We start from the raw sequence: 13,132 nt of genomic DNA, 5'->3' as shown, positions 1-13,132 counted from the left end.
TTATCTTTTAAGACATTGCAGTTATTGAAAAACTTTAAATATAAAAGTTGTTCGTCTTGATGAGGCGTTAATTTGATTTATTTTTCCTTCTTCAATATTAATGAAATTGTATCGAAAGGAAAATTACAATCACCCACCATTTCCATCCTCTTTAAGCTAGATAGCCCATTTACGAACTTATCCGAGGTTTCTACATTTCTAAAGTCATGTCATGAGAACCATTCAATAGGTAGTCTTTCTATAGGAATATATCTAATTATATAAAATCTTTGCTGTAATCTCTCATAAAGAAGTTGTGACTTTGTTCTTGCTTAATAAGGTTGAGCCACGATTTTCAGTGCTTGTTTTTCGATACTAAGCATTCAAATCGATTTTTCATGGATGGTTTTAAGTTTGTTCCGGGCTATATGAATATGCTAGTGTATTGTTGCTGTAATCTATCGGAAGCTGGATTGTTTTTGCTTATTTTAACTTACATATTTGTAAATAACTTTAGTGAACCAATCAAATTTCGATTTGTGCCGTCTGATTTAGAATCAATTCAGTTTATAAACTCGTCTGAACCGTGACAATAAATATGCCAAGAAAAGCCGTTTATATTCAACAGAACCATAATCATTTCACCTTTTTTTCATTAAACTTTTGCATGCCTTGATTTCTATAGAATGTATGCAAAATGCGTAATCGTAATGTTCGTGTCAATCTAGAGCACCTTGCTTTCTCCAGATCAATACGCCAACTGTGAAAACGGGTAGCGGTGTCTCCAGTGAATTGGTGATACAAGTGGAGCCCAGTGATAACGGCATGATGTACAAATGTGAAGCTAATAACACTGCCACGAAGGTCCCCTTAGTTGCCTTTATAAAACTTCTCGTATATTGTAAGTATATTTAGAATTAATTCACAGTATTTATTATGAATGGTATTAATTTTCATGCATTAATTTATGATAGAAAATAATTCATATTTTAGTATGTTTTTAAGAGAAAAAATTTATTTAAGAAATCATAAGAGATAAGTATGCTTTTTTGCATATTATTATACTTTAGTTCGAAAACAAAAGTGTCATGTTTCTAATTCTTTTTCAGTGCTTAGGGACTAAATTTCCATCATAGTTTTATTGGGACATCTTCCTTAGATTTTTGTTCATTGTTGTATTTTATCAACATTCTAATAAAACACAAAATTGGGAATTATATTTAAAAAAAGAAATGTTTTTTTATATGTCTTACTTAAATATAGTTGCTTGTAAGAATCAGATTTTAATAATAATAATAATAAGATGTGTTTTGTTTTTTGTCCCGATATAGAAATTAGATTACTTCTATGATTTCAAGATGCCTTTTCTTTCGGTCTATCTGTCACCATTAAAGATGATTCTGCTCTGGCTAAGAAATTTTAAAATAAAACCATTTCTTCTATACTTTCCTTAATATCTATCTATTCAAAATAATTTTTCAAAGCTAAACTAGGAGCTAAGTTTCTAGAAAAGAGAAATTTAGAAAAAGAGTAGAGAAAACACTATTGAATATGAACTTTTATTGAAAAAAAATGCAGTAGTTTTAAAGTTACTTTTCAATACATTCTTACACATACAATGCAGTGAAACCGATAATTATTTTATATCATGGCATCAACATCTGTGCTTCCTTCTAGTCGTCTATATCTGTTGCTCTCGTGTAGGAATCAGTCTATAATCGACTCTTGCAGGGACCACAGAGATGCAGCATTCTTTGAATTTGTTATTAGAAGTTAAATTCTCCTTTTTCTTATCATAGTGTCTTATTTTTCCACTTTGAGACGTATATACTTTTTGCTTACTTTATCACTATGATAAATTGACGATAAACAAAAAATGTTAAAACAATAAAAATGTAAAATAGCAAATAAATATAATAATAAAAGAAAGGAACCAACGAGATGAGACACAGATTAATGCAATTCGTTGTACAGTCCATAAAAGCATATTGTGCGCATAACGGATTGGTTGAACTCAAGAAAAAAAAGCACTGTTTTTAATTTAGAGGCGCGAGAGCTGCAATCAAAGCAGTCTCAGTGTGGAGCACTGATCATTTCTCTCACTCCCATCCAAAATTTACTTTCATTTTCTCGATTTATTACTATTTTTTGACGTCTTCTTGAAGGTTTATAAGTTTTGGTTTCGAATTTTATTATCTTCATAGACCCACTAATTTATGGAAAAATTATTTTCTTTTTTCAGAGGCTACTATTCGAACAAAAAGTACATGAATAATTTTCTGAAATATTATTCAGATGAAAATTTTTTACAAAGGATAAATTTTTATTAATTGTTTCACTTAGAAAATGTCATTTATTTAACATCTTATTTGAAAGTCATCTTTGGAGGTGCATTATCTAACTGATTGGACGAAGATGAAAAAAAAAAAAAAAAAGGCTTCTGATCTTTTGTGTTGAATTATCTTTTCACCATTCACATCATTTTTTTTATCTTTGAAACTGCAAGGAATTTATATCACACGCTGGTTGTTTAATATGTTTCATATGCAATAAGCTGAATATATAGATTTGATTTTAAAAGTTTTAATCTACTGATGGATAAAGTATTCTTTTTTTTAATTGTAATCTCTTGGAAAAAAATTGCAGTACTATACTAAAGAGTCGTGTTGAATATTCACTAGTGAATTGGTGCAGTTAATTATTACGTAAGGATGGTCAATCCAATATGATGGGGAATATTTGATCAAAATAAGTAATGATATGAATTTGTACAAAATGACCACTGCGTTTCTCAATTTTAAAGCGATATCTCAGTAATATACTACCGCTCCAGCTACATATTATCATTATTTAATCAATGCGCTCGACCATGCTCCTCTGAATACTTTTCAGGCAATTAGAAATTACTTGCTCATAATACTTAGTCAAAACGTTTGATGCAACAGGTGATGAATTTTATTTGAATTCACTTTCTTAAAAAAAATATTCGAATCTTTATCAGAGACTTATGATATTTAACAGAGAGCGTCATTAAATATTTTGGTGTAACTGTATTTGTGTGTTTAACTGTAACAATCTGTCATTTGCTGGTGGTTTAGGTAACTTACTCTTTACATATATACTCCTCATGATATTTATCTTTATTTATTTAATATGTTAAATTTGGCACTGGAATTTTCATTGCAATCCTAATAGGGAAAGTAAGTATACATTTTCAAAACGCGTTCTTCATGTATAGCTAAATTTAAAAAATAAAAACCACTGATCCTTTTTTTTTATTGATAAAACAAAAGCAATTGAAGTCCTTAATCTAACACTTTTTCATTTGTTGTTACATTTAGAGTACATTAGATATTTCTGAAAAATATTTAGTTTAATATTTACACAAATAGTAAGAAAATAGTATTTTATTAAAACGTTTAAGAAAACCAACAGTATTGTTTTCCAAAAAAAATTTTAGGGCTTTAAATATTTCATTTAAAAATTTATTTTTACTTAAAAACTAAAAAGCTGAGAGTTATTTTTATACTGTAGTTAAACTCTATACAGAAATGAAATAACTTGAATGCTACATAGAAGTGTAATGACTTGAATATTATTTAGAAATACAATAATTTGAATGCAATATCTTGAAAGATAATCTAAGCCTTCAATCGAACATTTTTTGGCATTATTTTTGAAACATAGAATGCAGTACACAGTTTAGAAAAGGTCCAATTTTTTTATAAAGGATATAAGAAATGATAAAAAAAACTCATCTCTTTATAAAGATACATAATAAAACAGTAATGTTGTTTTGTGATGGCAAATTTCAAATTTAAAAATATAAATATTTATTTTGATTAAAATTAAAATATCTGAACCTTATATACCATAAATCATAAATGTCTACTCCTACCCGTCACTAAGACACGCAGATAAATCTGCGACAGCAACACTGGCAGGAACTAAGCTGAAGTCCTAAGGGCCATCACCGGCCACAGTATCACCCTTTTCTGTGGGAAGTGTGTCCCGTCATTGGTAGGAGGTAGACGACCCCCACCATTTATGTACCCACACAGGTGGTGAGAATTTTCCACCATACCGGAAACTTCTCATGCTCATTTATGAGATGCCTTCCCATGGGAGTTGAACTTTATATAAATGAAATCTTTCAAAAACTGAAATATGTTGTAAAATCAATTATTCATTTTTATACACTAGTCAGATTTTTTAATATACCTTTTATCATTTAATTAATAATAGGCATTTTGTGTAATTTATAGCGAATGTTGAAATTCAGTATTTTATAATTTATTAGTTTCATCTTTAATGTTACGTTAGTAAAAAAAAAATCATTAGTTTCATCTTCCATCATAATTTCGTCTCTAATATAATATACAAAATGAACAACACCAAAAAAATGTATATTCTTTATACGCATCATACGGGAGTTAGATATTTTAACGCATTATATTAAGGAACTCGTTGTAAGACTGGAGCAATTCCAGCTCAGTTAAACGAACCTCTATTTAAATTCTACCGGTGCATGTCTGTTTCACTTAAGTTATTTAGCAATCCCATTTTCTCATTTCATATGAACGCAAGCACTAAACTATCTATCTCGAAATTAGAAGTTCCCGCAGACTCATTAAGAATGGAAAATGGCTTGTAGCTCTCAAGAATGAACCAAGACATTGATTACTTTAAATAAGTCATTTGAATAGCGCTTTAAATCTTCGAGTTTGAGCTCACTGAAATGGAATGCTATTTAAGTAAGATGCGCAGTTCAGGAATTAGAATGAAAGAGCTGTGAGTTAAAAGGGAAAATGAGGATTGAAGAGCAATTAACTAAATTGATGTTGATAATTGCTTGTTTTGCTATTTGAGAAATTTTATTGACTTGTTATCTCTCTTTTTACTTTCTCGTGTACGAAGTAAAGAGAAAATTTAATAATCGTCAAAAAAAATTCGAATACGAGGTTTTGATGAATCTTCATGTTTTGGACCTTTTTAACCCTTATGTTCATTTTGTATAGTATGCCATACATACAACTTTATAAAAATATACTACCACTATAAAATAATTTTTAATAAAATAATTTAATAATTAATATAAGATAATTAAATAAAATAATTTAATAATTAATAAAAAATAATTAAATAAAATAATTTAATAATTAATAAAAAATAATTAAATAAAATAATTTAATAATTAATAAAAAATAATTAAATAAAATAATTTAATAAAGAAGCTACATATTTAAAGCCTCATACATACATAAAGCCTCCATTTTAATACATTTTTTTTTTTTTGCTTTTCTTCAAAAAAGCAATCTTGTCACGATAAGGGTTAAGTTGGAAAAAAGCATTTTTGGAAAATGTCTGTCTGCCTGTGACACAGACAATTCAAAAGCGCATTGGGCTAGATGAATGAAATTTAGTATACAGGCTTAAAACAAAATTTGTAAATTTCTATCAAATGTTGTGAGAAATCCGTTCTGTGGAAGTTTGTCTCTCCAGCTGTTCGAATATAAGAAGCACAATAATTACAAAACGAAGAGAGCTGGATTGATAAAATTCAGTGCACAGATTTAAGATCTTTAGTATGGACACGTTCAAAATTTTTAGCCGAATGCGGTACGGGTCTGTACTTGCAGAGGTACGAAAACACGCTAACTCAAAATTGCAATGTCTCAATACCTCAAATTTGGTATGTAATTTTGTGACTTTAATTGTAGTTTTATAACAAATTTTTGCTTCAATCGGCTGGAAAAAGCGTGTCTGAAACCCTAGTTCGGTTTTTTATACTTTTGATCGCATGTCAGGGATTAATCGCCACAACTCTCTCCAAAGATCACCCAATTGATGCAGTAAAAATTCTAAATCATTAGCTAAAGGTAATATTTTGAAACTATTGTACGCCAATGCAAGACATTAACTAGGATAACATCTTTATTAGAGAGTATGTAAAAAACTGTTTGGAAGATCGCTCCCTGCTGATTCTCTGGTACCAATGCTTATTTTGAAAACAAAATAAAACAAAAGCTTTCATGAAATAGAATCTTTTTATGACTCTGACCTAAAGTTGCCAAGATACGAAGATATAATTCTAAATATAAAATAGTTGGATTAATATATTACGGTTTAGAGCACCGTTAAAAGATAGAACAAATGATTTGAAGAAAGACAACATTTGTGGTTTGCACATGCAAAGACATTTTTAGAATATTTCAAATTTAAAAATTATTTTAAATCGAATAATTTTCCAATTGGATATTTTTTCATAGTATCTGAGTTAATAGTTCCTGTTAAAAATATATAAAACATTTAAAACCAGATATAACAAATTTTAAGTGAAACTAATAAGGTGAGATACGTGTCCTTTCAAGTAATTTTATTCGAATTGAAAAAAAAAAATCTATTGAAAATCAGTGTCTTCACATTGGTAAAAAAAATTAGAAAGTAGGGTGCGAGATATATATATTCAAAGAATAAAAAGTATTTTTTCAAAATATATAGTTTTCCATTTTTATATATCTGTTACATTATATTGAACTTGTTATACTAAATTTTACTTTTTTTGTAAATTACAACGTGATTTTTTTTTAAAATTTCAGTTCCACCTTCTAATGTGACTATTACTGTTAATCCTTGTGATCCAAAGGCTGGTGACGAGGTACGTAAAAATTATAATAATTAAAATTATAGAACATAAATTGTAGAATATCATTTTTTATGAGAGAATTAACTGAAATTCAAACTATTCTTACCAAATGATTGTACTGAAGCCTCATTTAAGTTTAAAATTAAAAAAGATCATATATTTAAAAATTTCCAAAAAACCAAATTTAATGATGTTTCTATTTCTACTCTTTTATTGGCAGAATCTTTTATTTATTTAAGTATAGGAAATTGCAAGGTTGTGCGCACATTTTATATTATCCTCTAATACGATTTCTGTATCAGTATCAGTTTAGATTTAATCAACATATGGAGAAAACATCACAAGTATAGATTTTTATGAAATAAAGAAAAGTTCTTGATGGATACATATATGTTAATTCCGTTCCCTTAATTAATTAATTTTTTTCTATGTCAAATCATTGATAATTATTTATTTCATGTTCTCTCATTTGTTAGTAAATATATTGCTTTCAAACTACAAGTATTGTTTTATTAGATCTCCTTCTTTTCAAGATCTAAGAGATTCAACTTCAAAAGCTTAACGAATTGTGAAAAGAAAACCAGTCGTTTCTTTTACATATTATTGAATATTTAAAAAATTCTATTGAAATAAAAAAAAATACATTTGTGAAAGAAATATAATTTTGAAATTATGCAATTCCAAAATGTAGAAATGCGAAATTGGTTAAAGCAATAATTTATTTTAGAATAACATATTTCATTTTCATGTATGGTTACATTCATGCCCAACGTACTTATTGTCGTTGATATTCATCCAGTTGATGTTTTGTGGAAATACGAGGACCTTGACAAACTATTTTCTATATAGTCATATAAATAAATCAAATTACTTCATTTTTTGATCAAAAAGAAAGGAGGGGGGGGTAATTAAGTTTATTGAACGCGTGGATGACTGATGATACCGCTAGATAAGGTTTTTGTTTTACTGAGTCTAAAAAAACAGTTAAAAACTGCATTTTAGCTACAAGAAATAAATAAAAAAAAAGGAATGGAATTGAGAAAATACCAGAAATATACTTAAATATACAAAAAAAAAAAAATTATAATGGATCTTGATCCTATTATTTTCGAATAAAAAATTTGCAAGTAGGGGTTTTCCTTTAATTAAATATTTTGAGTATCATTTTAAAAAACTAGAATAAAGCAATGATAAATTCAAAAATGATTTAAATTCCTCATTGTTTTGTAAAAAAAATGAACAACCAGAAAAATTGCCAAAGAGCATCACATCTAACATTTCCATCCATAAAGTAAGCGATAGAAAAAAGAATATGGATGAAAATACCATAGAAATAGTTCCAAACACTGAATAACAGAGAGCTTGAGAAAAGAATCCTAATGGACAGAACACTTTCAGAAGTTACTTGTACAAGGGATTGCCATTTACAACATCTGCTCCGAAGTATCATAAGAAAATATTCGATGGCCATTAGAAGATAATGAGCATCTAACAGGGATTTGAAAAATACATAAAAATCTTTCTTATCGTAAAACTTCGATTCCACATATGAATATCATTAAAAATTGGGAAATTTAATTTGAAATATTCAAATTTTAATTTTTTATATACGCAGTACAGAGAAAGTATACTAATCGTGAAGAAATTAGAAATCGAGCTTTTGACAAATCTCCACATGTTAGACTTCCGTGAGTTCGAAAAACACATTTTTGGATAATCTCCGTCTGTCTATCTGTGAGAAAGATAATTCAAAAATGATTTTAGCTAGATAGTTGAAATTTGGTATCTTTGCATAAAATTTGTAGATTTCTATCAGATTTTGCATAAAATCTGTTCAGAGAAAGCCCATTTATCCGGATTTTCGAATATAAGTCAACACACGTTAAGTACAAAATGAAGTGAGTTAGATAGAAAGATTCAGTACACAGATTTAACATTTGCAGTGTACACACCTGCAAAATTTTGAGCCAACCCAATTAGAGGTTGATCGTCTGTTCGTCTGTACTTTCAGAAACATGTAAATGCGATAATTCAAAAACTTAACGACTTAAATATTTCAAATTTGGTTTGGAATTTTTTTAACTACAAGTGCAGTGTTGTGCCAAATTTTTATTTAAATCAGTTGTGGTAAAACATGTCTATTGATATGTTCAACAGAAATGTGATATTTGGATATTGTAACGCATGTCAGGAATTAATCGCCAAAAAACTCGCCAAGTATGACAAAATAAATTCAGTATAAATGCTAAATTCATGACAAAAGTTAATATTCCTTAAATATTATACGCCATTGCCATGCAAGACGTTCTCTGGCATGACACATTTACTAGAGGATATGCGAGAAAATTTTGGGGAAACTACTTCCGCTGGTTTTATTCTGTTATTATTACGAAATAACCTATTAATTAAATTTTATATCGATTTCTATTATTTACGTTACTGTGGTGAATAGCATATAAGCCAGTTAACAACTACGCTGCACAGGCAATTGCTTTTGCATAATGGTTATGTTACTGGACTGCTAACCACAAAGTTCCAGGTTCTATCCTCGCGCATCACAAATCGCTAAATTACAATTTTGACTATATTTTCTTATCCGTGTTTTATTTATTCAGGTGATTCTGACCTGCACTTCCAGTAGCAGCAATCCACTGGCGCGAATATCGTGGAAGAGAGACGGCCGACACGTCCGCGATCACGTGGAGGAGACAGTGAGTGCTGAATATGGTGCTATCTCCACTCGCAGCGTCCTCACGTTCACGGTCTCCAGCTCAGACGATAAATCCATCTTCGAGTGCAAGGCTAAAAGCGATGATTTGCCGGCCGTTACCAACAACGTAACGATAAGAGTAAGACGTAAGTAAAATCTCGATGATAATGTCTCTCATTGTGAGTCTGATAAAGCAAGAATAATGTCCACAGAGGGGAAAAAATATCACAGGTTACACTTATACATGCCTATAACTCAGTTTTTCTTTCTCGTTATCTTGCTTACGGAAGATTTGAGCCATTTTCTTGCCGATCTATTGTTCTGATTCTTTGTTTTCTGTTTTTATTTTTCACGGCTAATCTGATTGGAGGATAATGATTTTACTTAGTTTTTATCATGTGTGAAGTATCGAATTTCTGTTCTCATCTTCATTGTTATCGGCTTTAGAGCACGGTATTTAATACTTACTTTTGTTAACACTCATTTTACTAAAAAATTCTGTTTTCGTTTCTTTATATTTTCCTTTTCTTATTCTCTTTTAATTTTCTTATTAATTAAAATATTATTTTAATTTTCGTGTATGAACATCCATTATTATCTTTGTTTGTTTCGTGCAAGCTAATAGGAAGTTTTCAAATTTCTTGAAAAACTTATATATTTAGATATTATTTGGCAGAGTTGATTAAGAGCAAAAAACTATTTATAAAAATTTGAAAATAATTTGAGTAAAATATAATAAAAACGAATTCTTTGGTGATTGGATCATGTTTATAAGGCGAAGGGCCATCTATCACTCATTTTTTGAACTTTTGGCGACCCGAGCTTTAGTTGTTTTCCCATTTTCTGAAATAAATGGAATGATATTTGGATTTTTTTTATTAATAACAGTTTTTCTCTATAAAGGAGATAATTTTAATATATGCTTTCTTCATAAGAGAAAATTTATTACTAAATATATTTTTATTTTAATGATTTTGTTTGCTTTAAAATGTTATTGAAACAGGCAGATCCATGAATTCCAAGTCTAAGCCAAACGTTGTTTAATAATATAGACAGTAGGAGCATTAAACAGCATTAAATTGCTACTGAAGAAAATAATCTGATGAGAATATTGTTTCTGGTTATATTATAGCATGGCGTTTTAAATGACTTTTTTGTTAAAATGTTTCTAACGTTCTTTTTCAAATTTAGTATCAAATAGAGAAGGAATTTTTGTAAGGGAAAATAAAGCAGCTTATGCTGAATGTATTACTGACCATTACTGTTTGTAATAGAATGCAAATTATTAATGTTTTCAATTCTTCTCCGAATTCATGAATCATTACATAAGCAATCCATAACTCATTAAACTGTACCTGTGTACCTCTTGAAGACTCATTTATTTTAATTTTACAATAATCTGTCCCTGATACAGAACACAATATTTTTAAGTTTTTTCAGGCAAAAGTGTTAAAGATTCTTATTATATTGATAAGAGCAATAATCTAATATTATTTTATACTGCATCAGAAAACGTAATATGTTTTCCTATTCTTTTCGTTATTAATAAGAAAAAAAGTGAACTGGCTGTATTGTACCAAAGTATGTTATTTTTTTTTCTCGTCTCTTACAGACAAGCCTGAATTCCCGGATCCATATCAAAGAGTAGACGTAATAGAAGGTATGAACGCAACAGTCAATGTGAGCGTGAACGCGTATCCGAATATCGCGTGGTTCTCCTGGACGAAAGATTCGCAGTTGATCCCTCCTGTTTCGGAAGCTGGCGATCACAACCACCGAGTGGTTTCTTCTGGCCCAGTCCTCTATATTCTGAACGTCGAAAGAAAAGATGGTGGCACGTACGTTTGTATGGCGGAGAACGAAGAAGGAACGTCGAACGCTACTATCATTCTCAACGTTCAGTGTAAGACGTTTTTCGAAAGGTTTTTTAATTTAATTTTTAATATTATTATTATAGAATTTAGTTGACATTCATGTTATGGAGAAAGAAGTTTTCCCCAGAGCTTTCGCATTATCTCAGCAAACAATAAAGACAAATGTGGGTATGTGTGTGCTCTACAAATCAGACCTACAGTTAAAAAAATTGACAATGTATACATTGGAGGTCGGAAATGCGATTTTTAGGAGCTTATTTTTGAAATTAACTGAAATTTAAACTGAATTTTGACGTTTTTCGCGATAAATTCCAAAAATTAAAATATTACTGTTTAAAAATGAATTTTACATTGATTCAAAAGTATATAAATTTGTCTTTTTAATGATAGAATTTAAAAAAAAAAAAACGTGGAAAAGTTTTCGATTAAAAAAATGTGGAAAAGTTTTCAATTTTTCAAAAACATTTGTTTGTCTAATGTTCAGCAATATATTACATTTTTATTCTAAGATTCATACCATTTTCATTGTTTCATTAAATATTTGTTCCTGTAACTTTTTGCATTAATGAAAGTTAAGTAAAAATCATTCTGTTTAATATCTATACTCTGTTTCACCCTAACTTGGCAGTAGTGTATATTCTAGGCATGCCGAATCACAGTCGCTGTGAGGGGAACTGGGTTACTGGGTTATAAAGTTACTAGAAATGCAGATCGCTGGCGGAACTTTATCTCGCAAATTTTTCGCCAAATAGTAAATATTTATTAACTTTATTATATTATCATTTTAAATCAGAGAATTAATTTTTTCCTTGTTTTCATTATTTTGTTCAATATTATTAATACATTATTTTAATAAATCATTAAAGTTATTTCATTTCGTTTCTCAAAAGAAAACCCTAAATATTTCAATATTCTGTAAAGCCTAGTTCGGTTAATGTTTTTAGAAAAGATATCTGTATCATCGTTCATATCTTTTAAAACTTTATCTAATATTGGGATCTCATTTCTACGAATAAATGCATGGATTTTTCGTCAGATACAGGATAATGTAAAATCACATTTTTACATCATCATATTTACTTTTTCATAAAAAGACCTGAATGTTTACCTACTGAGCCTGGCTGCTTCTTTCCAGGGGTACTTCAAGGACTGGATGCCTTTATTTCTATTTTTATGTTGCACTTTTTGTTGATTTCACTCGTCTTGAGCGAAATCGGTGAGCACAGCTTATTCGGTGATAACACTTTTTCTTTTTCAGACATTTTAGAAGTGAATAGAAATGACGAATCGAATAAATATTCAACAATCAAAACTAATTACTACTAATGTGATTAATAATCAGCTAATGCTCTTATGTGATTAATAATGATTAATAATCAAAAAGTATCAGCTGGTAAAAAAGCGAGAATAAAAAAGTACGAAAGATGATAATGGTTGGGAACTAAATGAAGCTGAGTTGGCGGAGACGTAAAAGAAAAGCGCGCCAAATATTTGACCTTGAAGACCGGTTCTAGCCAAAGTGGAATTTATTATGTCAATCGTTTCGTTTTATTCGTTCGCTTTATTTACAAAATACTTAACAGATAAACACTTCTAACTTGAGAATAATTTTAAATGCATACTGATAAAAAAAGGATTTCTGTAATTTATGATATTATTTGATATATTTCTGAGCATTTTAACTATTTTAAAGTCGGAATTGCTGGGGAACTCTTTCCCAACGCGGAGCGTCACATTTCCTGCCTTTTACAATACTGCCAAGTTAGGGTGAAACAGAGTATAGCTAGTTTACAAAACGAATAAAAAAAAAATGGTAACAATACTGCGAAATTTAGAACAACTATGAACTGATATTTCCTTTTCTTAATAGTGCTATGATGTTATGTGACTATCTCCTTATAAGGAAAATTCATATGTACAATA

General features: G+C 29.3%; 1 protein-coding gene across 4 annotated transcripts in view; it reads left to right on the top strand.

The window, feature by feature from the left end:
- The window catches only part of LOC129966056 (nephrin-like), a 171,610-nt gene that overhangs the window by 120,631 nt on the left and 37,847 nt on the right, over positions 1-13,132 (top strand). For all 4 annotated transcript variants that reach the window (XM_056080414.1, XM_056080417.1, XM_056080415.1 and 1 more), the window contains exons 9-12: positions 727-880; positions 6,579-6,637; positions 9,241-9,481; positions 10,948-11,238. In XM_056080414.1, the coding sequence (XP_055936389.1) occupies positions 727-880; positions 6,579-6,637; positions 9,241-9,481; positions 10,948-11,238 (745 nt within the window). The remainder of the gene's footprint in view (positions 1-726; positions 881-6,578; positions 6,638-9,240; positions 9,482-10,947; positions 11,239-13,132) is intronic.

The sequence above is a fragment of the Argiope bruennichi genome, chromosome 4, assembly GCF_947563725.1.
Source record: "Argiope bruennichi chromosome 4, qqArgBrue1.1, whole genome shotgun sequence".
Lineage (NCBI taxonomy): Eukaryota > Metazoa > Arthropoda > Arachnida > Araneae > Araneidae > Argiope > Argiope bruennichi.
The sequence above is the reverse complement of the archived record's forward strand: the minus strand, read 5'-3'. Positions and strand labels throughout refer to the sequence as shown.